This window comes from Anas acuta, chromosome 1 (assembly GCF_963932015.1).
Source record: "Anas acuta chromosome 1, bAnaAcu1.1, whole genome shotgun sequence".
NCBI lineage: Eukaryota > Metazoa > Chordata > Aves > Anseriformes > Anatidae > Anas > Anas acuta.
In genome coordinates, this window is record NC_088979.1 from 130234098 (window position 1) to 130261183 (window position 27086).

The 27086-nt window shown below is 45.1% G+C and overlaps 1 protein-coding gene across 1 annotated transcript; it reads left to right on the plus strand.

Moving 5' to 3' along the window:
* The first annotated feature begins 3448 nt into the window (after positions 1–3448).
* On the plus strand, positions 3449–25318 carry SSPN (sarcospan). Its single transcript, XM_068655958.1, has 3 exons — positions 3449–3893; positions 17752–17838; positions 23108–25318. Exons 1-3 carry the CDS (start codon positions 3582–3584, stop codon positions 23468–23470), a joined length of 762 nt encoding a protein of 253 aa, XP_068512059.1. The 5' UTR covers positions 3449–3581; the 3' UTR covers positions 23471–25318.
* The last annotated feature ends 1768 nt before the right edge of the window (positions 25319–27086 follow it).

Genomic DNA, 27086 nt, shown 5'->3' on the forward strand with positions numbered 1-27086 from the left:
GACGTCGTGTGTGCTGTTTGACTTCTTGTCATCGTCACCTGGTTTGTGCTGCCTTTTGGCAGAGGGGAGAACAAGAGCAGGCAATGTTTCACAGAGGACAGTGCCTGGCTATGGAAAAGCTGTGCAACATGACTCATTTTGTGTAAAGGACGCTGAAATTACAACTGCGTGCCACATGAGAGATGGTAGCTGGGCTCAAATCAGAAAACATCCTCATCCAGGAAGGGTATTCGAGCATGTGCTTAATTTAAGAACATACTTAATCAGGGCCTCTGGGCATAAAAGGGTAATGATTATTCTTGTGTTGCTGAGAAAATCCAAGTGACATCCGGAAGATGTATTACTCTGGAAAATTTAGTGTTATTTCAGCGTCCTCATTTAATCTTTCAATTTCTAAAAAAGTAATTCTTTTAATTTCTCATTGCTATCCAGTACTGTGAATTCTTTCACAGCTGTTTTACCCTAGATTGTTAATGCCAAGTGGAATCAGCAAATACAATCTGGTTCAGATAATAATTATGGAAGATCAATCCTGCATCCGACGCTTTTCTCTGTCCCCATTAAACTTCCCAGCATGTAAGACATGCATGCTTGGCTCTGCAGGGAAGGCCAGCCATGGTAAAAGGACCTTTTTTCTCTTTTGTACACACTGTTTAATCATTTCAGAACAACGCCATCCCCATCCCCATTTTTTTCCATGTGTTTGCTCCCACATTCTTTTCCGTATAACTGTGTATTGCTGTGGAGATAAGTTATGGCATACATAATTTTAAGTATTGCTGTTGTCCAGTTGCAATGTGGTCCAACAGCCTGGCGAACAGCCAGAGCAGCAAGGCAAAGTGTAGCTGAGAGCTGCTTCTGCCCCTCACTGTGAGGCTGGTGCCTCCCTGTGCCTCCAGCCCCACCACCAGCCAGCTCCAGACCCTGCCTAGGAGAGGGTCTCTGGCTCAGCAGGACCACTGCAGATGGTGACTGATGTCTTTAGTTTCCTTGGGAAAACCGAGTGCAGCAAGTGGTGCAGCTGTTCCAGACCCAATGGCTGTGAAAAGGTAAGCTTTGGGCTGTGTTGACCACGTTTCATGCCCAAACCTTCCTGTTGCTGTACAGAAGACATCTGCTGAAGTGGCCTTGACTTCTTCTGGTTAAGGACTCTGGACACTGGTCACAAAGTTCAGATTTCAAAGGGGCCACAGGAGGCTGGGACCCAAGTGGATTTCCCACCTACATACTGTAGGAGGTATTCAGCCTGCTGCTTGTGGAGCATGGCCTCACTTTTGAGATACTTTTAAGATACCATATAAAAATGTATTTAGTCACCTGTTTTAAGAGAAATTCTTGGACCAGAAGATAAGCAAGGGCTGTTATTGGCTGCAATGCAATGTATTTGTTCATTTTATTGACTTTGGTTTAAATCTGTTCATCTTCCTTGGGCAGTTACTCCTCCTGAAACCAATGTGACTGTCAGCATGAATAAAGCGGGTAGAATTTGGGCCCTCTTAGAAGCCAACAGTCATAAATCTAGCTACCAGGCCAAAGCCAGGTGTTAGAAACAATGCTGAGGTTTTTCTGGAGGGAAAAAAAATGGTAAAAAATGGAGAAAAGGACTAGGGAATGGAAGGAAAGAAAGAAAATATATCTAATCCTTATTATTATGGTAGGTGTTAAACTGGGCATCAGTGAAATGTTTGTTCTCCTCTTTGCCACTGCTCCACTATCCACCTTGGTGATGTTCCTCAAGCAGCACATCGCTCTCACAGCTGTGGTTAAATACATTGTGTGCAGCTTTGAGCCTAGAAATGAGGTGCACGAGGAAGTGCAACCTTTCACGAGGATGTTTAAAAAAGTGGATGATGGTGACAAAATTTCTTGACTAGAAGCTGTGAAAACACAATATAGTAGCCAGCAAGGTGTTTTGTTTTGTTTTGTTTTGTTTTGTTTTACAGGTTTTCTTCACCTCTATTTTCTTCTCTTTTTTTTTTTTTTTTTTTTTTTTTTGAACAATATATCTTAATTTTGCTCTGTGGATGTAGCACGAGAATTATGTGCACAGAAAGCACCTGAAATCATTTTGTTTCTAGTTTCCTTTCATACGTTCGGTAGTATAAATAACTGAAGAGGATATTGCTTAACCCATAAAGCAAAGTGACATCATAATTTATTAATACAGAAGACACAGCTCGTTGCCGTTAAACGCCATAAAGAGCTGAAAATAGAGTAGTTTCTCAGAAGGCATTGCCAATATGTCAGAGGAAAGACTTCTTTGATGCCCTCTCAGCATGCCGAAGATCCTCTCCACGCACTTCGACATTTTGGTTATTCCTCCCCAAACCACTCTGCAGCCCTCAAAGGCGGCTTTGCTGCCCATTTCCCCAGCTCCCAGTCCTTCCTTCTGGTGCTTTCCTCTTGTTGCTCACTCCCATAACTAAATAATATGCTGCTCCCGTTGGCTTTGTGGGGTGGCAGCAGGAGCCCACGTGTCCCTGTGGTGTCCCAGTGGTGTCCCCATGGCATCTGCCAAGGCGGGAGCCCCGCACAGGCAGCAAAGGACAGGCTGCATCATGTGCAGCGTCCAGATCCTGGCAGGGCAGTACAGCAGGCTGCACACCCTTGGGCTCCGGTCCAGCAAAGCATTTAAGCACCTGCTTACCCCTAAGATTTGGAGTAATTCCTCTGGTGTGAGCTAAGCACAGGCTTCACCGCAGCCTTGTGCTTCCCACGGTCTTCCCTTGAGAGGGCGTCCGGTGTCCCCTCCTGTGCAGAACTGCTCCCAGCTGATCTCTGCACACCCCCATCCTGCTGCCATCCCCATGGGCAACCCCCCAGGACACCCCGCCAGTATCTGAGGGGCTCTGCCCAGGCTGCACAACAATTTTAGGGTATTCCAGAAAAAAAAAAAAAAAAGCCACTTCTGCATGCTTTCCCCAAGCACTGGTTTGAGCCGTTTGGGCAAAGTGACCATGCGCCCATGATAAGATGTCACTCCCTTATCTATTGCACATCAGCAATCTTCTGGTAGGGATAGCCCGCGGCCCTGGAGGCCCGTTTGGCAGATGTTTGGCATCACTGCTCTCTGGCCACCTGGCTGCACAAGGTGCCTAGCCCTGCCACTACGACCTGAGGGAGGAGCAGGACTTCCTCCTGGCACCCCAGGGGATTTTCACAGGATAACGACTGGAATTTTCACTCCTTGTTAATTACGCAGGTTGCATGTGCTTGGTCAAACCCCCCTGCCAGTACCTATGTCTCCTGCCCTGGCCTTGCCAGCTCCCTGCCCACCCAGTCCCCGTGGGGACAGGAGCCAGTTTGTGCTCACACCGCTGCGGCCCAGTGTTTGCCGGTCCCTGTGCAGTGCCAGCATGTTGGCAGTTGGCTACCCCCCTTGAATCCCCCTCTTCTCTGGGCTATATGTGGCATTTCCAAGCCCTGACAGCCTGCTCTGAATGTTTTCCATATTTGTTCAGCCTCCTCCTCGGTTCAAATACCAGGAACAACTCAGGCAGCACGAAGCGAGGCTTTGGGGGGCAGAAAAACCCTCGCACACCCGTCGGCGCACGCACACGCACACGCACGTGAGAAACAGCATGGGGAAGGAGAAGAAAGCCCAGCACAACGCATCCCTTAACAGCCAGAGCCAGTCACCCGAAGGGGAGAAAAGCACCGGCTTGAGCAAGACGCAGGAGCCAGCAATGAAGAAGAAGAAGAAGAAAAGCAAGGGGGATCCCAAAGCTGGCCAGGAGGAGGAATCCCACACGTGTTGTGGCTGCCGTTTTCCACTGCTGTTTGCTTTGTTGCAGCTGGTATTCGGCGTCTCTGTAACAGTGCTGGGCTTCCTTATGGCAGGCATCAGCTCTTCTCTGCTAGTCAGAGACACTCCATATTGGGCTGGGATAATTGTAAGCATAAAGTCTGTTTCTACATAAAGTGCCTTTGCCAGCATTAATGCAAGCTGCATGACGCTACACTATAGACTAACCAACTGCATGCACAACACCATTCGAGTTATGCTAACTAAGAATGTTACTGGGATTAAACATCTGATCCCAAGGAAACTGCTCCTGCAAAATAACAAAATCTTTCATATTCTTCCCTGAAATACAACAACAGATCTTAAATAAAACTCATGCTTGCTGGTCACTAGATGTATGTATGAGCTTTTGCTTCGCAGTGGGTTCATGCTGAAAGAAATGCTGATTATTTATGCTGCCTCCCCCCTTTCCCCATATGAACCATAATAGTCAGGTTTGAGAAGCGGGGGCACTCTCAACTTTTAGCTGGGCGTGCTGATGGTAGCACAAGAGGAGAAATGGCTGTCCACACAGCTTCCTTGCTGCGCTGCGATTTAACCCCTTTTTCGCCCATGGTTCCCAGAAAAGCCAAGACCGCACGTGACTGTGGGGCTCTGGGGGAGGGGGCAGTGACATGCACGTGCTGGGGGGGCAAGGCAGGGTCCTGCAGGAAAAGGGGACCCCTGGGGGAGCGCTGCTGGTCAGGATGCCTGTGCTGACAGCGGGGTCTGGGTGGCCCCACTTGGCCGTGTGGTCCGGTATGTTAGCAGCCTGGGATGTGCCATGGGTGTAATTCAATAGGCAGATTTTCTCCCAAAAGCAGCAGGCTTCAGGAAAATGGATACAGGAGCATTAGCACTACTTTGGGTGTTGTTAGACTGCAAGAACTTCCAGCAATGATCTGACCACCCAGATTGCTGGGGTTTGCTGTATGGACCCTGCTGGTGGGGGTGAATGTGACACCTCCACACTAGCAAGCCCTAAGCAGCTGCTGGAGGCAGCAGCCTAAAGGAGACCCTCAAGGTGGGCTAGGAGCAGGGCCTGAGCTCCCAAGCAAAGCAGAATATCCTTGCTCATCTCATCCTTCTCGTTTTTCTTGTGACAGAAGAGTTATCAAAGAGTTTAATGGTGTTTCATAGGGTGAGAGCCTGCCCTTGCTCAGGAGGAGGACTTCCTCTTGGGGGTCTTCTCTGTTAACTTACAAGGGAGAAGTATCTGTTATAAAATAGCAGCTTGTGACATTTTCACTCTTCCTGTTTATTTTGAGATCCTGGAAGTCAGATTCTCTTTTTTTCCAGGCAGCGCAGCGCTTGTAGCATCCCAGGTTAGAAATAGCTTTTGCAGGAGAAAAGTTGTCACAAAAAGACTGGAAAAGGACCAAGCTCAGCTGAAGTAGTGTATGGACAGGGATCTGAAAAAAAACCCTTGGCCCTGTGAATGTCATCAGTGTCAAAGCAGTGCTGATCTGAGACATCCACACAGGCCTGATCTCCCTCAGGCATGCCTGAGACTCAAACAGCATCTCTGTTTTGTAAGGCTGAGCTGTAACCCCTAGCATTTTTAGCAACAACCGCCTGCAGTAGTGACGTCTGGGCGACCACACAAGGCAAAGCTCCATCGCTTTTAGAGTTCCCACCTGAAAAACAAGTGAAACTTGTTGTGTGCATTCCTGAGCTAGCCCACAGCTCAAAGCAGAACTCAGCCTGGGACCATGCTGACTGGCTCTCACGGTGTCATTCTCTTAATGCTGCAGGGGGCTGTCACTTCCATGGCTGTCGTGAGGACCTGTGTATACTGAGGGATGAGCATGGGGACCCATGGGGGGTGGTTACCATAGGTATGGTTCAAGTTGGATGGCAACTCTCACCATAGGGACCCTGGCGGGATGTTGAGCCACTGGCATGTCTATATCTGGTCTGATTCCTCCCTGGCTCAAAACAGCATGTTGCTTTTGATGCTGATTGTCCTCATGGTGATGGCAGGGACTGTGTGCCAGGGGGACATGGCCAGGAAGGCTTTCTTGCATTCTCAGCCCAAAGTAGAAGGCAAAGAGGGCTCTGACCTTGCCCAGTGATCAGATGCCAGCAGGGGAAAAGGGAAGCCAGGAAGGAGAGGTGGAGGGGGTAGCGAAGCCCCAGAGACTCCACAACAAGAGATCATGTGGAGAACTGGCCATGTCTGATGCACCACAGGAATAATGAAGAGTGTATTTCTAAGGGGCAAAATACAGGGGGCAAGAGGTGATGCTGCATTTATTGTGTTCCTGTGCTGTGATGTCCCTGTGGAAGTACCTAGTGCCCACTTGGCCATGAGGTGGAGATGGCCAGGAGCTGCTGAGATGGAGCTTCTGGGTGTGCGGTTCATGGGGTGCTGCAGGTGAGCTGTGATGAGAAACTTGCTGAGTTCTGGCCTCTGCAGAGCTGGGGAGGAATGGCCCACAAAAGAGGGTCCTCAGCTAGGACCTCCTGCGTGTTCATGAATGTTCTATGGTCACCTCCTGGGCTGCTGTGGGAAGCTGCATGGAGTCAAGTAGTCAAGGGATGGATAACCTACCCACATGCAGCTTGTAGAACAAGCATCAAGGCAGAAAGTAACTTCCCAAAACTCCTTTATTCACACAGAAAAGAGCAACAGAACATAAAGATGTAAAATACCAGAGCATATTTGTTTTAGTAGCATCCCACTCAAGTGCTCTTTTTAAGGGACTCAATTAGTATTCAGAATCAAGAACTTAAAAAATCTATTATCGAGACCTTTTTAGCAACATTAGAGATAATGCGTGAAGCTTATTCCTACTGTTACTCCATTGGAATTACACCAGGGCTGGATATGACCCCATGGCTGTTAATGCAGGATGACAGAAAAATGAAGGAAAATTGCTAATGTGTTAAATAGACCTTGATTGATGGGAGGATTTTTCTTCTTTATTAGTGTCAAAATGGTGACACCATTCCCTGCTGAAAACCAAGCACTATAGTGTCTCAATATGAATGAAAAGAAACTTATTTAGTTAAGAAAAATACTCCCAAAGAAAACCAAACCATGCCAGGCAGTCTGGATCAAACCAATTCAAAACCTGACTGCCTTGATAGCACAGACCATGACACAGGTGGTTTCACCATCCTATGAAATAAAGCATGTTCTATGCTGACTGGGAGCAGAGGAGAGCCATGGCACCAAAAAACATGTCCCCCATGAGGCTCCTGCCTTCAAGTGGAGCGCTTGCTACAGAAGGAAATGACACAGCTAGCTTGCATTGCATCAGAAACAGTTCACTGTGAAAACCAGTTAAAATGCACAGGTTTCAAATGAATTTCATCTGAAATCCGTGGGGCATTAGTCAGATACCAAATAAAAGGTTTATGGACAGAAATACAGAGCCTGTGTGATTTACCACTTCTGCTTCGGCTTGAACAGCCTACTACCTAGTAAAAAGTCTGCTACATTGTAGGGACAGAAAAAGAAGTGCAATTAATGAGGGTGGCATTCACTTCACCTATTTGTATCCATTTGCAGCAGAGGTGTCTAGACCATGGTTTGCATCTTCATGAAACCCCTGTCCTGAGCACCCAAAATTGCAGCCTGGGCTACAATGGCAATATGCTCCTTTCTGCTGTTTTGGAGGTGCTTGGACAAGCAGTTCACAAATCTACCCAGGAGTGCTTTTTTTTTTTTTTTTTTTCTGTATCATGCCACTGACTTGCCATGTAGCTCTGGCCAAGTTACTTAACCTTGCTCAGACTTTGTTATTTCCCCTGTAAAGAGGGGTTAATAATGGCTATCTGTCACCCTTGCTTTGAGATCCTTGGATGAAAAGTGTTGCAGAAGCAGTATATATTAATGGTGTCCTTTCATTCTTTTTCATTAGCTTGTGGCCTTTTGACATCCAGAAGAAGAAAAGATATGTTTTTCCTTGAAAATCTACTGTTAGATTATTTCCATTGTGATCAAAAGTAGAGGGTATCTGAAATCTCACAGGCAAGCTCCCTTTCAGCCCTTTTGCAGACTCAGGCAGTTAAGGAAGTTACAGAAATGCTGCTCATCAGAAAAGAATATCCATCCAGGGTGTTTATTATTTCTGTCAGGAAGTAATATTAAATCCATGTATATATGTTTGTACATACATGAAATTTGGATCTTTAGAGACATTGAAAAACAAACAAACAAACAAACAAACAAAAAAACAAAACAAAACAAAACAAAAAAAATCACCATCTGTTACCCAAGCAAACCAAGGCAAAAAACATTTGCCTTGGTCTCCAGGGTCCCATGGTCCTGGTCAGGGATAGCTTCATGGCTGCTGAGCCCCTCTCTGTTCTCCTACCCTTTCGAGAGCAAAGTCCCCCCAGGAGCTACATGCCCACCAGATCCAGAGGGTCCCTGCACGATACCCAAGTGTTATCCATGACTCCTTGCTTTCTGGCCACACCACTGAAGCAGTGACTTCTTGAACCTGATGGAGTGAGGCTGTGTAACAGGACTGGCGGAGGAGTTTGGCTGGCTTTCCTGCTTTAGAGATCTTCCGATGCGTAGTGCGACGCAGGTAGCAAACAGCCAGGACCATCTCCCACTGCTGCGTGTCCCTATCAGATGCTGATAATTGAGATGTTTGTTTAATTGATGTCCTCCTGCATGCAGGTGACTCAGATGTTAGGTCCTGCCACTGCCTCAGCACATGCTTGTGGGCTGGTAAGCCTCAGTGCCAAAATCAATAGTGCTGCCTGTAACAGCCTCTGCCTCCCTTGTTTTTCAGGGGCTGAATCATGGTGGGTCTGGAGGGGAGGGCAAGTGATGTTACAAGGTTTCTGAACTCCATACCCTCATCTCTGCAAAGTCACTCCAGCCTCCCTTGTTCCCAGGGAGGCAGCAGAGCCCCTAAAATTAAGCCGGGTTTTTGAAACTGTAGAAGAGGATATTGTAGGGAGGATAGGTGTTGAGATTTTTTCCTTTCAGTACTTAAAGGGTTCTTATAAAAAGGGTGGAGAGGAACTCTTTACTTGTGTAGATAATGATAGGACAAGGAGGAATGTTTTTAAACTGAAAGAGGGGAGATTTAGAATGGATGTTAGGAAGACAGTTTTTACTCAGAGGGTGGTGAGGCACTGGAACAGGTTGCCCACAGAGGGTGTGGATGCCCCATCCCTGGAGGTGTTAAAGACCAGGTTGCATGGGGCCCTGGAAAACCTGATGTAGTGGGCAGCATCCCTGCCCATGGCAGGGGGCTTGGAACTTGATCTTTAAGGTCCCTTCCAACCCAAGCCACTCTATGATGATTCTATGATTTTCATCCTGGTACAGCACTGTCGGTGTTTATAACTGTTCAGGAGAAGCTTTGAGAACATTGTTGTGAGATGTATGCTAGTAGGATGGAGCCTTGCAGGTGCCTGTGGAGAAAAAAAAAAAAAAAAAAAAGTACAAAAAAAAAAAAAAAGTACAGTGTTGTGTTATAAAGTGATATAAAATAAATAGAAACTGAGGTTAAATGTGTCCTGGTGGTTGGTTATACCCACTCTCCTCTGGACTAGGATGGATTTGCTGTAGCTGCAGCTGTTCCTACAATGTAAATTGCTCCCCAGCTCAGTGTAACAAAGCAGCTCAAGGGCCACCTTGTCTCTGGCAATTTCTCAGCACAGATGAGTCTCTGTAGACATCTCCACCAAGAGCCTTTCATGTGATATAACATGGCAAATCTATGTGGGTAAACGCCCACCAGCCTTCCCTCCCTTTCTCTTTCCACCCATCCCTGCTGCTGAACGTGAGGTATGTCCACGAGGTCCTGCCAAGCACTAGACAGCCATCTTGTGCGTGAGGCAGCCATTTTGTCTTCCTAGCAGGCATCAATAATTGGGAAGTATCCCAAGCTAGGGCAGGTGGCAACCAATCCCCTTCCATATCAATATGGAGGGTGACTGACTATTTAAAAGCCCTGGAAATGTGTTCTCTTTCAAAGCCTGAAAGAAAAGAGACACTTTCTTGTTAGGCCTGGCCCCTTGCTGATTTTTTTTGTTGTTGCTTTTGACACCTCTTCCTGCAGCAATTGTGGAGGTGGCTTTCAGTCAGGCTTTACCTCCTCTACAGCCTTGCTGGGTTTTTAACTTTCACTTGTTATTAGGGAAACCGATTTAAATTTTTAAAAAAAGAGGACACTTAAAAACTGGTGCCATCAAAGCATCTAATGGAAATGACAGTCATGCAGGCATCCATTTTTTATACAAGCAAGCTTCAATTAGCCATGGGCAAACATAAAAAGGTTTGAGGGAGGACTGCCTCCAAGAAGAGCCTCCAAGTTCAGGTATTTAATTGAGCCTTCTTCAAACTGTCTGAAACTCTGGATGGTATTCAATGAAGTGTGCTGCAGGAAATACACTCCAGTATACTCCAGTACTTGTCTATAGTCATATATGAGCATAGCACCAGAGATATACTCTTCTGATCCCTCTGCCTTTTAAGCTCATTATTTTCTGAGAGTAACCATGCACTGATGTCTGTTTAACAGAAATCCATACTTTTATTTGGAGGAGGTGTGGAGTAGAAAACAATAGGAAGAAATGTTGAAAGGTCACCTTTCAGAAGGGAGTGGGCAGGGAGGTGCACACCAGAGGTCCATGTGATACCTGGTTAGGTGCTGACCTGATGCACCTACAGCTTCAGGAGAAAGCAGGGAGGAAATCAGAGTTCCTCACTGGATTATGCTTGTGTAAAAAGACTATGTAAGATCTGGAGAGGGAGCTTGTTCAAGTAGGTTTCTTCAGCCTCGGGAACCTTTTGGCTATAAAGAGATGATGGCATTCTGTAGCTTCACAACCATGGACACATTTCAAATGGCAAGTCTCATTCACAAAGGACTGTTAGCTGTGCTATGCTACTCACATTGCAAATCACTGTTGGCTCTAGGAACTTTTACTTTTTTTGCTTGGTTCCCTCAGGCACTTTATTGCCCAGCAGTGTACTTCTGACTTAACAGCAATAATGAACTGCTGCTGCAGCTCCTGGTTTTGTAAGTGATGGTAGTCTCGTGGTGCTTTGCCATGGGAATTAAGTCTCACTCTAGGAAAATTGACCATTGTCAATGCTGTGCAACTGACATAAATGGCAGAGATCATTACAGAAAAATATAGCTTCATTTGATTATGAGTGATTTTCCAGGGTTTTGATTACTTTACAGGCTTTAAAAGAAAGTCACATGTCTGATGTGGTGCATTATTGCAGGGTTTGAAGGAACATGTAGTAAAGACATCACTGTTTTAGTCGGTAGGTGGGTCAGTTATCATGGGGTTTTATGGATGTTAAAAGAAAGATTTCCTAGCTGATGATGGTCTTTGTCTGCAACCACAATATGCATCTTTATCATTGTTAGAGCTATTATTTCTGGAAGTAATTTATATGCAACTAGACTTTCCTTAAATCTAATGAGAAATCTATGAGAGCAAAAAACACTACGGAGCAGTACCTCTGTGTGGCGGATTGACTTCTTTTGCATGTGGTAGTGAGACCCAGGCTGACCCAAGGCTGATGAAAGCTAGCAGTTAAAGCTGCATGTAGTATTTACTTTTTTTTTGCAGTTTCCTCAAACCTCATAAAGAAATGAGTATCAGTGTCACTGTCTGCAAAACTCTGTCGGGATGTCTGGCATCAGAGATAATCCCATTTCATAATGACAAAGCCAACAGGAACATTTTCCTTCTTGCATCAAAGTCTGGGTCCAGTGGGACTGTTAAATTTGGTGGATAGCATGGCTTCTCTGAATATTTGGACAGGAGCTAAGCCTTGCCAGATATGACAAGGCTGGTAATCCATCAAGCTAAATATCTCCTCTGAGGGTAAGCCAGAGACTTCAGAGACAGTGAAAAGATGTAATTTCTTTACCCTTATCCTTACAAACAGAAAGATCACAGTGATTTGAAGTCAGCAACTATAAAGTAACTTGTCCGTAATGCAAATTTACCCCAAAATCTGTTAATAACATATTTTTCCCTGAAGTCGGAAAGTTTACAGTCTTGTTATAAATGAATAACCAGCCTATGGTACTGAAGGCATCAGCAATGCCATGTGGTGTTACACTGCATATACTTGAGAAGTATTGCCCTCTGGTGTGTGTGGTTTTTTGACCCCTAAAGGTTGTTGTAGGAGGCTCTTGCTCACTAGCCCCAGTATAAAGAGTAGAGGAGATATAGTTTGCCCATGTGAATTGCTTGCAGCAGTTGTCTTGTAGCATACTGTAGGCCCAAGATGATCATTTAAACCATTTTTTTGCCTCCTTCCTTAATTTCTTGGTGGATTTTTTTGACTCTCACACTTTACCAGCTGGATGTGACCAGTTTGCCAAGATGCTCTGGGTAAGAGGCACTTTTCTGGAGAAAGTCACCTAGTCTATAGCAACACTTGGGTTAAAATTGAAGCAACAATGAGAATTTTTTTTCCCCACAAATATACAAGGAAGAGATACAGGCAGATCAAAGCAATCTGAGGTTTTGAATGCTGCTGAAGTAAAGCAAACCACATTAATATGCCAGTGTGTGAAGATAAAGAATGCAAACCACAGCAGAAATTGGTGCCCTACATGTTCATATTTCCCCCCATTATGTATGTTACACAGCTATCTCCATCACCATCACGTGGTGCCCTTGCATCTCCCGTACACCTTGTGCTTGGTTCTTAAGTGACCAGATGTGAGAGAGATCCAAGGAAGATCGAGTGACAATGTCTATGAGCTTTGCCCAAAGGTCTTTCTTGGGTCCCAGGCTGCCCTGCATTGCCACCTGTGTTTGTTCCTGTCGGAGATGATGAGCCTGTTTTTCTCATTTGTGATCCTTTTAAGAGTTGTAGTAAGCTCGGTGGGAAGGACAGGACTGGCTGGTGCAGGAGGATGCTGGCACCATGCAGATGGTGCAGATGGTGCAGGATGTCAGCCCAAAGTGCTTTGGTGCAGCTGGAGCTATTCAGCATGGTGAGGTAGATGAAAGGAAAGTTGGTGGTGAGGGATTTCAGGTACTACCAGAAATTAGTCTTCTTCCTAACTGCTTGGGTTCTGGTTTTAAGTTGATGAAGATATGTAAAGGCACACTCCTTGCAAGTGCTGAATGGATGTTGCTGTATGGTTGCAGCCTCATTGTCAAATATCTATTTTGCAGCAGAGCCTGAGGCTACAAGCTGTGAGAAATGCTCATTTGTGCTAGCCAGTGCGCACATACAGTTTGTTTGCCAAAGTCCTGTAGATCCAAGGACTGTGCCCTTAGATCCCCATGGGTGCAAGGAATATGCCAGGCAAATCAGCTGGAAGACCCACTTCTAAATACTTTTGAGATCAGGCCCTGTTCCTGTTGCAAACTACAAGAGCTTTAATTAGGTTCTCTTGACAGTGTGCTCTAGCCCTCTTTGGAGTAAGGGAAATGTTCAGAAAATGTTTATGCCTGTTTTGATTGTGGTTTTGAAATAATTAATTCTTAAGACTTTTTAGCCCTGAGATACTCTTGCCTAATGGGAACAAAGTCTGTTACTTCCCAATAAAAAGAAATAGCACTGGAGCTTTCTAGAGCAAAAACTTTTAATTTTTTTTAGCCAGTCCTAGTAAAGAGCCATTTTCACTGGATTGTAAACTGGGGGATTTCACAAGGTATTCCTTAACCAAAATTAAATCTGTACCCTTTCTACATGCATCTGTATCACATTTAGGTCTTTTTCTAGACAGTACTCTTCTATATTTAAATACTTTCCTTGGATAACCTTCCATGTCACTATCTATTCAGCAAAGGGTGTGTTAGTCCATCTGGAAAATTCTGAAATAAGATCTTGATATAAACTCGAGCTGAAATTTACTCAGCATAAAAATGCATATTTCTAGGTTTACAGATAACAGTTACAAGAGCTGATCTAATTAACTGCTATTCTGTAGCTCTTATAGAATCTATTCTATTTGTATAACAAATGCATATCGATTGGTGGCAAGCAAGTGCTAAAGCAAGTTCAATTGCATTTAATGATGTTGTATGCTCAGTCAATAAGGCATAGGAAGTGTCTGCTTCAAGCTGGGATATTGCAATGGCTATTGAAGCACTGGGATGCAGGATTACCTCATGCTACTTCCCAATCAGCATCAACTGCATCCGTTGCCTGCTGTAAGGCAACTGTCTTAGTTACTTAGGGGGTACTGACAAATATTTACCAAAGGATTTTTATGGTTATTCTATTATACTTCACAGGTGTAATTCAAAACTGTTCTATTACTAATGTATAAAATAGAAGCAGAAAGCTGTTTTCTGTATAGATATTCCACGCTTTGGTTTTGCTCAGTGAGAGAATTTACCTTTAAAGAACAGAAATGTAAAATATGTGGTGGTCATAATCCTCAGCAACATTGCTTTTTACTATCATTCACAAAAATGCATGCTTCTGGTTAAAAAAAAAAAAAAAAAAAAAGTATATAGTTATAAAAGAAATACTTAAGCCTTCCGAAATATCCTAGCCAAGCCTTTCTGGAATCCCCACCCAGTGTAATCTTCTATAAATACCTCTATATAAAAACACCTCTCCAAATATCTCAGTATATTATTTAAATCCCAGAGGAATTTCAGAAAGTGTATGCAGGAATGGAAGTCCCTTTCAACGACAGCCTTTTGTATGGGAAGCTTTCTGAAGCAGGAGGCCTGATCCTGACATGCTAAAAGGCAGCGGGGTGTTTGCAGGGGTTGTACGAGGCCCTGTTTCAATCACACTTGATCAGTAGGGGAAAAAATAAATCCAGGCTGGTAAGTGGCAGCTCTGCAGCTCGTGCTTGACCCTGTCCTCAGCAGCACCTTCTGGTGATGGGTGCAGCTCCACTGCTTCCTGTGGGCCGGGACGGATACCCGAAGGGAAAGACAGCAGGGACTCGGTCCAACGATGCTGCTGGAGTCAGCCAGAGGTGAATCTGGTCCTGGGTTCATGCAAGTGTAAATGCCCACCAGTGTAGCTGAAGCAAAGCAGATGTGATTTATTGCTCATCACAAGATCCTTTTAGCAGCAGGTACCAGCAATACTTAAGCCTAGCTTTAAGCAGCCCCTTTGGTTTGACATGAATCTGGGCATGTAGTGTTAAGCGGGTGTATATATGCGTTTTCTAGTGCTTGCTGCAAGTTGTTTCCTACTGCAAGTGGGGAAGTTTATTAGATATTACTAGAGGTGTGATCTCCTTAAGGTTTAAGTTTTATGGGCATGTTAATTGAATTAAAAGATTAATATACAGTGCAAGGGACCAAGGACATAGGTGATTAATCCTGAGAAATAAAACATGTTTGAGTCACAGAGAAGCACTATAGGGGGGAAAAATATCAGCACTGAAGGACCTTTGACAAGAAAGGTTGTTTTTTCCCCTGACAACCCTGTCAGCTACTGCTGTCAACAATAAAAAGAAGAAAACAAATAAATTGGAGGCCGTGTGTAAGTCATAGGACCAGAATATAAATACACATGACATGGAGAGGAGTAAATAATACTGACGCTTTCTTTGGAAATGTTCTCAGGCAATACTTCCTATTCATGTCTTACTGAAATGACATGAAATAAAACTTTATGGTAAAAAGTATTATTAATCACACAGGTTCTTGAGGGACGTGACTACCTGTGTATTCAAAGGCACTCTTCCTTTACTGGGCTACTGGCTAATACCCTACACCGACAATGAAGGTATAAAGAAAACTTTGGTATTTTATTCATCAGATCATAAAAGAAGCGTGCTCAGCCATTGCTGTCTGAAAGGACATTTATGCATTTTTCACTACAGGTCAAGTAGTCCCCTGAAGAGCTGGAAATCTCCACATGAGCAGCACTGCCATGTTGTGCAGAAAGCAGGTGGGGAAGGGACCATGAAAGATCCCAGACTTATGGTCCCATCCCTGAGCAAAGGCAATATGTGCTTTTGTCTGATTTTGCCTGGAGAAGGCAAGTGACATTGTTCTGGGAAGGCAGAAAAACCCAAATTAATGACAAGACTTCAAAACCCTCATAGTAATATGAAGCAGAAAAATAGATTCTTGAGAATTTAATAGTTATTATTTATAATCAAGCTGCTACTAGTAAAGAGGATGAGGCTTGCTCCTGGCCGTATGTGAAGACAAGCCTTAGCAGCTTGAAAGCATGCTGCCTGATCTCTGCTAAGGTCCTCACTACAGCTGAGCCCCCTGGGATCCCACCATATCACACCTGAAGGTGTGACACAAAGTGACATTTAAGACCATGCACATGTCATCAGCTCTCCTGTTTTTCCAAGGCAGCCCATCTGTGCACTGTTTCCTCCAAGCATAGCTCCAACCTACAACTCCCTCTTGCCCTGCAATTACAGGCAGGATGCCCTGATCCAGCTCCAGCAGCCCAGTGGTGGCACCTGGGGATGCCCTCTGGCACCCACGTGGATCCTGCTGTCCAGGAACAGGGGAAGCTGCCAAAAAAAGATACAGGCTGTTTGCAGAGCCATGGTTCTGGCCCACCTCTTAAAATGCCAAGTGTGTGCAGGCATGGGGATCAAGTTGCCACTGGTTGGGTTTCTCCCACCAAAGAACACAGGTAGCACAGGTGAACTTGGGACTTGAACATCCTAAATATTTCTGCTTTCCAAAAGACAAGGATGTGTATACACCCAGCAAAATCCCATGAGAAACTCATTGGGAGGTTAAAGGAATAAGTGATCAGATGTTCACTGCTGCCAGGTGCCAACCAGCAGAGAAGAAATTTCATAAATCAGTGTTAAATACTCATTCACAAATTCTAGGCAAGTTGATTTCAACCTTGGTTTTATAAGGTAAAAGTTAAAGGAAGTCTGTTCATGGAAATGAGTCAGTCAGCTGGGAAACATCCCAAGACCTGCAGTGAGTGAAAGACCCAGTGAAGGTCATGAGTTGGGCTCCTCAACACTTGAACAAGGAGAGGATAAGGTCCATGTGGGACTGCTTGATTCAGTGATGCCCAAATTGTGTTTTGCAGACAGTGGTGAGCTGTGGGGTGCAGGGCTGCTGCCTGCTGTCCATTGAAACAAGGGACACAGGGAACAGGGCAGGCAAGTGTTGTCTGGGTCTGCCAGGTCCTGCATCCTCCTGTGATTTGCTTACTGGTCCTCCAAAATGTGTGGGAGAAGAAGGCTCTTGGTTGGAGTTCTCAGCACTATGGGGGCCTGGAAAGCACTGCTTAAAAAAAGGAAATTCCATTTATTGGGCTGGCTTATGCATTCCTCAGAGCAGGAGCTTCCCTCTTTATGTGGCTGGAAAATGCCTACCAGTGAGTATGCCTCTTCAAATAAATCTCAATCTTCAGAATTAATAACAAAGACAGCTAAATGAATACTAAAGTGCATGAATACTTTTCCATTACTGTTAACCATCAGCAATTACTGCCACAGGGCTAAAATGCAGTCTCAGATTGCAGGGGAGATGTCCTCTTTGGTATAGTGTCCATTCTGGGAAAGATTGAAAGCCTCTGCTATAAACTGTGCTGCTTCTTATCCTGAGGTAGCTATGATTACTGATTTACAACCACATATCCCACAATGGTGACATAAAAACCCAGACAGCATCCAGCGGTATGCAGGAAGGTGATCTTGGGGCTTACAAGCCCAGCTTCATAAGCCTTCTGCTCCTTTTTGACAGTTACATGGACAAAAGTTCAGTATGCATCCTGGAAGGGTCTTGCCAAGCTGAAACTTTGTAGGTCTGATTCACAAAGCCCCTCAGGGTAGGTTCTTTGTGCCTTGGTGTCTATGAAGTGGAGGTTAATGCTCTTTCCTCACAATCCATACATATGAGGCTCTTATACCTATAGCTGTAGCCCCTATGCAAAGTATTTGACTTACATGCTGCTCCTTGAGTTACAGACATGCTAAGACAGAAAGGTGTTTTGGCTTGAAAGATGTTATTTTTGTTGTTGTTGTACTTTAAAACAAACAAACAACAACAAAACAACAACAACAACACTGACACATTTTAAATCTTTTCCCTTGCAGGTCTGCATGGTTTCCTTAGTGGGGTTTGTTATGCTTTGTATCTCATACCAACCTGATGAGAAGACATGTGTGCAGTTCACAGTAAAGGTACATTGACTTTTTGTTATTTATTTTTCTTCTTGTGTCATTAAATACAATCAGAAAAGTTGATGCCGGGGATATTTTTAAGGCCACATGAATAGTAGTGAAAATGCACCTGAAATGCAACAATGGTTTTCTGGTATTTTCCAAGCAGCTAAGAAAGAATTTGTAGTGTATAAACGGGAAACTGCAATGAATATTTGAAAACTGAACAAGACACTTTTTATTATTTGCCATATTTTAAGAATATTAAGGAGAGACTGATTAACAAAGCTGGAATAATTTGCAAGGTGTTCAGTGAAAGATAGGGGTTACTGATTAAGTAGGGACGATCAGAGAGAGCCAGGTAAGAATTAATGTGAGATAGAACAGGTCCACTTTAATTAAGTGTTAATTTTTAATGTGGTCTTAGAAGCATCTCCGCATCATCCCAGCAGTTTTGCTCCTCACCATGAAATAAGAAAGTGATTGGGCAGAGGTTCATTAAAAAGCGTGTCTGGAAATCTCTGCCTACCCACCTTTCTGGTCAGGGAGAGGGCTTTGTCTGACATAGTGCCTTCTGCCAGGGTCGGGCATTGAAAACATGGGAGAGCATTAGCACACCTTGGGAACAAGTGTTCTTCCATGAACGAAATTCCCATCTGAGCATTGCAAAAGAAGCACAGAAGCTGTGCACCTTGTCCTGCCTCAGACCCCAAAATCATGCTTCAGTGACAGCAATAAGTGACTAGAAAATGAATGCTGAGGGTGCTTGTTCCAGAGGGGAAATTTCTAACACCATTTATCTGGGCTGGTTTTCCTTATTATTGTAATTTTGAGGGCTCTTAATATTTTTCAGACACATAATAACCAGGAAAAATACCAACACAAACAACACAAAATAACAGTGATTATTAACTGAGGAAGGTAGAAGGAAATCAAATGCAAGGAACGGATTTTCAAAACCTGGCATTCATCCTCCCTTAGAAATTAGGCCCTGGAGTGTCTTTTGTACCTTTCTAAAGCTTCTCCTGTGCTTACAGAAAGAAAGTAGGAAGGAGAACAATTATTTCCATGCTTTGATTGCCTTCAGGTTCTTGTCCCCTCACCTTCACACATGGCAGTAAGCACAGCAGCTGCCTGGGGAGCTGCAGAGAGGGGTGGGAGCTACCATGACAGGCTTTGTGCTGCTTGCCCAGCAGCATCGCACTGAACTTCACTCTTCCCATGCAGGAAGGGAGGCATCTATCCCTGGTGGTGGGCCAGTGAGTTGGGCTGGGTGGCTCAAGTCTCTTCCACTTCTAGCAGCAGCACCAACATGGGCAGTGAGGAGCGTGGGACATTTCTCCCCCAAGAAAATAAATACTCTTGAAGTGTGCCCCAAGTCGTGTAAAATGGGTTATTCTCATCAGTTTTGCCAGAAATGGAGCTGAAGTCTCCCTCAGAAGATTTCTGGTGCAGTCAAAAGCTGGTGGGCTGTTGCCCACTCAGAGGATCCTCCCCCACAAAATCCACCTTCACACTGTTTACTATTGCACCACGCCACAGGACTGGGTCAGTCCGAGGCTCTTCACCCCTCCTGTTCCACATCCCCACTAAGAGCCAGCATCCCCCTGTGACTCCCCTCCCCACTGCCCCTTCAAACAAACCGCTTCTGGCTACGGGGCACATACCTGTTTTAAACAATGTAGGAGCTTAAAGCCTCTTCCTGGGCTTTGATCACACAGGACCCATCTAAACCTCCAATATCATGTCTCAGATCTGCAGCTGCCAGTTGAAGGCTATTCTCTGAACAAAAGGAAAGTGATATTATCTATTTAGCAACAAAGCCGAGTATGCAAAATTATGATCATGAGCCAAAGACAAACTCCTGAAGTTAGTTCCTGTTCCACAGGGGCTCTCCACTTTGTCCAGCACGGAGGCTGGGTCCAGCCCTATCTGCCCCAATTCTCCTCCTCAGGACTTGCTGCCCAGTCCAAGCCCTGCCCTCACTTTGGTGGCTGGTGAGCCCCACTGGGGCTCCACACAGCTGCTGAGCATCCTCCTAGAAGACAATTTTAGTTGGTTTCTCCTGGAGTGGAGGAAGCACCCCAGTATGCCTTATGTGGCCCAAGGTTCATTTTGGGTGGAGGACCACACACGTACAGCTCTGGTAGGTTTTAGGCCACCCCCAGGGTGACCCTATTAAGACTGTGAGGGACTCCCCATGGTGGGAAACTGGAGGAGAGCCACACAGTCCTTCCTCCCTTTGCCAGCTGCTTCTTTCATTTCACACTTGCATGAACCCTAGAGCCCGTCAACAAAAGGAGGCACAAGAACTGCTTTCAGCAGAAGCCCCTGTCTGAGACTACTGCAGGTATCTGCAGCACCCCGTGTGTCAGCGGGAAGGGAGGACAACCACCGCTGGGAGGGTGGCTTCTACCATGCTGGTGGTGGGTGGGGGTGATATGTGGTGGACCACCACCATTTTCAGGGGGATGCCAGTGAGCTTCAGGGTAGCTTTCTGCCCCTGCCCCTCCTCTGCTTCCATGGGAAACATGTACTGATCACAGCATCTCCCATGGCAGTATGACACCCTCTACTCCTGCCTACCCAGCCCCGGCAGCCCACGCCATGACACACACGGTGGTTCCTCTTTCCTGCTCGAGGTGGCTCAAGACTGAGCCAGCACAGCCTTCAAAAGGGGTTCTCCAGACCCACATCAGCAAACCCTGCTGGTTTCATCCCTGATAAGTGTGAAAAGCCTTTATTATGAAACACTAGATGCATATTAGATGCTTTATTTTCTTTTCAGCATTGACCAAAACTATCACCGCTAAATACTGCTGAAAGTTTCTTCCTAATATGAGGAAGCTGAGGGAGGATGAGCTGCCATGCTCTGACCTCATTGTACGCTGCTTCTCCCTTCTTCCTTTTTCTCTTTCTACTTAAACAGCAGTCACCGTGCCTATTTCTATGAGGCCACAACAAACAATTTTCCAGTGGCATGTTCTAGTTCCTGGGCAGAGCTCACTGTGCAGTCATATTTGCAACATTGAAGTTGCCTCCAGGTCTGGCATGTGATTTATCTGCTGATGGGATCCCAATGCTCTTTGTCTTGTGCTCTCTCATAGGCAGTACTTGCATTTGCCTCACCTTTGATATTGGGAACTGTGTTCATTTTTGGAATCTTGTAAAGTTATTCCTCTGAAAATACCTTGAGAGAATAACGCACTGTTTGGAAATTGCCCTACATCCCCACGCATCTCTGTTCACCTCTGAGGACTGCCAGAAGAGCTGCCCGTGTATTCTGTGTGTTTCAGCGGGACTCTGAAATTTCCTCCCCCTTCGGCACATAACAGGCACGTTCTTGCTCACTGTACCTGGAGGGTACATAAGGTTGTGGATTTCATGCTAGTTTGTGCTCACTTTGGATAGAAGTTCACAGTGAAATGAAATACATGCCGGGGAGAAGCAGGCACACCATGTAGTCTCAGCTTAACATCTCATTTATTAGGGAGGCCTGATTCTGTCTTCCACTGGGCTGAATCCAGGGTTGTCCAGCCAGTCCCCCAGGGACACCTGCCTCACAGAACAACTTTTGTCCCTCAGAGAAGGAAAATGTTCATCAATGTTTGTCCATTTTCCATTTTGCCCACCTTTTAAAGCAATACTGTAAGCCTGTGAAAAATCACAGCTTCGTTTGGAGGTCTCCATCAGTCAGCTGTGCTTCCCTTTCTATGTGCTTTATACTCAGAGGTGTCCCCATTTCTCAGCTTCACCTTTCCCATGCACTGTTACCTTGAAAGCTGCAGGGGTAAAAGATTTGCATTTAAGAAGAGCCACCCTCATTTTGAAGCTGCCTTGGGTTTAAGACTGCAGGGGAAGTCATTAAATTTAATAGTAGCCATGTCTTGGAATGAAGATCTAGCTGTAGGAATTCTGTTAGTTGGCGAGGAAAATCTATTTACAGCTTGAAGACTAGCAATAAGACTAAATATTTCAAACTGAAAACTGAATAGGAAGATTGATTTGCACTGTAGATTTAAGACAAATACATCAGGAGTGTGAATTTTATCAAGATATACATACTTGGAGTTTCAAGGTCATAAAAATGCTTTATATTGATAGTCTGCTTGTGATATTGAGGTTAAGAGATAGGGAGAGAAGCCACTGTTTAAAATAACAGATTCCCAGCCATGCCATGTGTCTGACAGATAAGATGCCAAGAAAAATAAATGTTTTTACAGTGCTGAACAGAACCAAAAATGGTATTTTGGCTAAATACAGCATATGATTTTAATATAAATTCACACATTTTGTGTGAACAGAGTATCAATTGCCAGCTCCAACCATTGACGGGGAGGGAAATCCATATGCTCTGGTATCCAAAGGTCTCAGGTGCAACCCTGAGCAACAATGGCTCCAGAAGACTGCAAGTTTCCATGTGCTTGTGGGGATGGGCTCTGAATAGATTCCCTCCATGAAAGCCACCCCTACTTTAAAGCTGCCACTGCTGTAAGGAGAAGGGGGAGGTGACAAAGCCATGTCCTTCTCATGCAGTACTGGGGTGGCACTGGGAAGTCAGAGGCACGTGATGCTCCTTCACACCTTTGAAAGGCTTCTTCCTCATGTTCATGGGGTAGGTTTTCCAAGGGGATTTAGCATGGCATGTGCTTCCTCATGGAAATGTGCCGGTACCAGGAAGCGGGCAGGCTGGCTGCTGTTGCAGGGCCACGAGCAGGAGATCAGACATCTCACTGACTGATTTGCAAGTGTAAATCAGATTTGTTCGGGCATGCAAACCAAGAGCCAGGAATACCATGTGAGCCAAGTCTCAGAAACACCTACTTCTCAGCACAGCCTGGGATAATATGTCAGCACAAGCCTCAGTCTCCTTAGCTCTACTTCAAGACTGCTACACTAATTTACCTCAGCTGATGACTGTAATGATGATTGTAATGACTGATGACAGCCAACTCACGGACAACAGCAGAGGAAGATGCTCCCTTCCTCTCTATAAAGCTGGAAGTCTTCATGGTGCTCTTATAAAGTCTCAAAATTGCAAGGCAATGCTCATATAAAATAGGCAAGACAAAAATACTAGCTCTTGAAATGATCTGCTGAACTTTGCATCACCAGGGATTTATATCTGCCTTGCAATTTTTGAAGACCACAATGTCCGGACAGCACATTGAATTCATGCATTTCCTGTGAAAAACACGTTCATATATTCATTCTGTGTTCCTCATTCTTTGTGTAGATAGAAAATGAGTGTTTTATTTTTCCTTCTTTTTTTCTTTTTTCTTTCTTTCAGCTGATGTATTTTCTGCTGAGTGCCGTGGGTCTGGTTGTCTGTGTTCTGGCAGTGGCTTTTTCTGCCCACCATTATCTACAGATCACAAGATTTACCTGTGATACCATCCTTGAGTCCTGCCAATGCAAACTGGACTCGACAGACCCCCTCAGTAGGACCTTTGTCTACCAGGATGCAGACTGCAGCAGTGTCACCAGCATGCTCAACCTGTACTTGCTTCTGCAGATGGTTCTCAATCTGATCGGAGCCCTGGTGTGTCTGTCGGCATGCTTTGTGATGTGGAAACACAGATACCAGGTCTTTTATGTGGGCGTTCGATTCTACCCTTTAACTGCTTCTGAAGGCCAGCAACAGAAAGTATAGGGTTTGGGCTAGCAGGGGGCTGTAGCCAGAGAATGGAAAATGTCAGCATACTGCCACCATAGACACTGCACATGGGTGAGTGTTTGTAAGGTTTTTGACAAGGAAACACATTCACACAGGTTAAATGAATATATTTTTCATTCATTTTATGAGCAATTTGTATGGCTACTCCTACAAAAGGTCCCTAGTGAGACTATCTAGAGGGCACCCGAAATCCTAAAATGCAGCTCTACTAGCACTCACAGAAGAGACTCTTTAGTAGCCATAGACAACATGAAAGCTTAAAAAAATCATTGGGAACTCATCTGCAGGGCTACAGCCATTTAGACATCAGGTCCATTTCCCTTGCTTGTAGAGATCTATTCCTGCCTTCAGAGGAGCTGCACTGACTCCTACCAGATGAAGATCTGGTCCAAACTGCTTTATTATAATTATGCCAATCATGCTTAGGGAATATATTGTCTCTTGGATGCAGTAGGTATAATCCACACTAACCTGACGGGGATTTACCATATGGAAAGGTAATAAGGGAGGTCAAGACCTCTTCAAATGCAGGCTGAGATCAGCAGCATATGTGAATATGCTGATGACTACCATGTAAAGAACATGTTTCAGAGCAACTGGTGAAGTTGGTTACCTAACCCAATTACTAAAAAACACCATTTTCTGTGGGTTGACTGATGGTGATGGGGTGGGAGCTGCTTCAGACCCCTCATTTCTGAGCACTTTGTGAGAAAAGATCGATTTAAGAAACCTTGAGCTGATCTCCTGAAATGGAGGCCCCTAAATCACCAGTCATGTTGAAAACCCTGTTGACACTGCTATAATTGCATGCTCCCAAACCCGGCATCGGGCCAGTTTCACAGCACAAAAGGCCAAGTGCGTTTTTGGTGTAACTCTTCTGAAGACAATCAGCCTCACACACCAGCTGTGGATTTGGGCCAACAGCCCTGAAAGATATATCCCTGCAACAATCAATGTTTTTAAAATGGGGTGGAGGGAGGGAAGCAAGAAGAGACTTCCAGTCTCCCAAAGACATCATTTGTGATCATGAGAGCAAGAGAATGAGGATTTCTTAAAAAGCAACGTAGAATAACAAAACTGTATTCAAACAGCACTCTGAAAGTGTGGCTCTGAAAGTGCTTTACACTTAATTAGCCTTATACCAGGATGAGTATGCTGGCTTGTCCCTTGGACAGTCATCTCCACCTGCGCAGCATGGGCTCTCCGGAGGCAGGAACAACCCTGAGTTGGCAGCACTTCTCCCCACCAGCTGTATCAGCACAAGTGCAGGGCAGCCAGTGCTCACACCCTGCCATGAGTACAGATTTCCCAGTCCTTGCCAGGACCAGGGTGTCTCTGAGGTGGGGTGGAGCAATCACAGGCCAGACAAACTATGCCACAATCATTATAAGCAAGGAGGAAGCAAGCCGATTTTTTACAAGGCTTCAAACAAGCAAAAACGTTCTGTTTCTTCTGGAAGAAAAAAAAAAAAAAAGGCACCAGTGACTCAAAAAACTAGTCTGTCAAAAAGCTAGTTGTGTAAGCAGCTCTAATCCCACCCAAGACGTGCCTTCCATGCAGTGATCACACATCATGCCAAGGCTAGACTGGCATGCCTCCAGGGTCAGAAGACTGCAGTGTGGTTCAGTCTCCTGTGATCCACCTAGAGCAAAGCAATGCTGTAAGTGCTCATGTTTTTGTCATGAAGACAGCTTCTAGCGTAGATGCACCAACAGTCACCAAAATGCTCTCTGCTGAGCTGCAGAATGACGACTTTTCAAAAATGCAACTTTTGAGACCAGCTCCCTAAATTTTTTATTTAAAAAAAAAAAAAAAAAAAAACAAGTGACACTAGCAAGCATAGCTGCAGGGGCACATTTGTGAGGACTCCAGTCTGCTTGCCCATGTCATCACCTATACTAAGTCCTAAACTGGATTCTCAGGTATGCTTGGGGCCAGCTGAGACAGTGGTGGAGTGCACAGTGGCCCATCAAGGTAGGATCTGGCGTTACAGTGGTGGGAACCAGCCCTTCACCCCTGACTTTGGTGGAGCGTGCTGCAACCAGTGCTGGTGGACCTATGCCATGGCCCAACTCCCATATGAAGTGGATACATAGGAGTTTGGGGGGCTTACTCTTGCCCTTACCACCAGGCTCTCTGCCTTGATGGCTATGAAGCCAGAGAAGGGCTCTGCTGGCAGAGCAGGGCACATTTCCTACTGTGCCCCTTCCAAAATCTCCTGTTGTTCAGAAAATAACTGGGTACCTGCCTGGGATATCTTTTGGGGAAGCCCTGGTGGATTTTTGGATGCTCTCTGGGGGACTGGTAGGGAGGGATATGGGTGACAGGGAAGGGAAAAGGGATATTGATAAGACAGCCCACCCTGCTTAGGAAGCAATGTTTTAATAGCAGTGCACCCTCTGCTTTGAGCCACCACCACTGAATTTGGCTCATTCATCAGTGCATTGCAGCTTAACCTTTTGCTCTGGAAGAAAGCAATATTCATTGTATATTCTATGGGTGTTCGAATGCTTTATGAATAAATTTGGGGCATTTTGGTCTAGCAAAGAATAATTTCTGTATTTCCTCTTTATATATCTTAAGAGCATAAAATCAAAACAGAAAGGAGAGACCAGGAAATGCATACAGTAGCTCTCGGAACTGTGTTTCTCCTGGGTATGGTTTTACAACAGGTATTTTGCTCAGATCAAGAATTTTGGAAAGCATTAATTAGAGGATTAGCACCTACCACAGCACATTCAGGCAGCTCCCAGCCTTTTCCTGTCAGGGAAATTCATATGGAGCAAGCCAGGAGACATGCTGGGACTTGCAGGCACGGAGAGGACAGGGGCGTTGAAGAAAAGAACATTATAAATATATATACATTTCTCCTGGAAATGTATTCATGTATTCTCTATGTGAATCACACAGAGTGGGGCAGGAGCAGACGGTTCTGGACACACAGAAATTGTGAGGGCCCCTGTGTAATTTGCTCTCAAAACCCAGGTGTGATTCTCATTTGCACCCTGGCCACTTTATGCTGTTTTCACAGTGTAAAGGGGTTGTAAAGATGCCATCAATCATTTTTACACCTACTTTATGGCCATTTTACACAGCTAAAAGGGCCCTTTGTGTAAATGAGAACTCAAGCCCTAGAGGACTTAATAGAGAGGAGATCCTTTCTGTAGACGGTGCTTAGACTCTCTGATGGGGGTATATTACTAGGGTATAACTCTCCATTGGATTTTATAGCTTGTCTTAAAGAGCATCAGTCTCGATTAAATTCAGTTCTGCAAAACTTTTCCAGAGGCTGTAACCCGCGGTGACACTACCGCTCCCCTGACCAGCATACGCACATGCCGCTGCTGTCTGTAAAAGGAGAAGCAGCAGCCACTGCTCTCCTCCTGGAAATGCTCTGAGGCATTTCGGTGTCGTGCTATGCAAATACTGGGGCAGCAATAACGGCAATGAAAAGGGAACCGAGACGCAGAGCCTCGCACCGAGCCGACATGTCGCACTGGCAGTGTGACTGAGCGCCACGGTGGCAAATGCTCCTGGCCAGCCGCAGGGGCCCGGAGAGATGCAGACAGCACCACTCTTCCTCCTCCTCCTC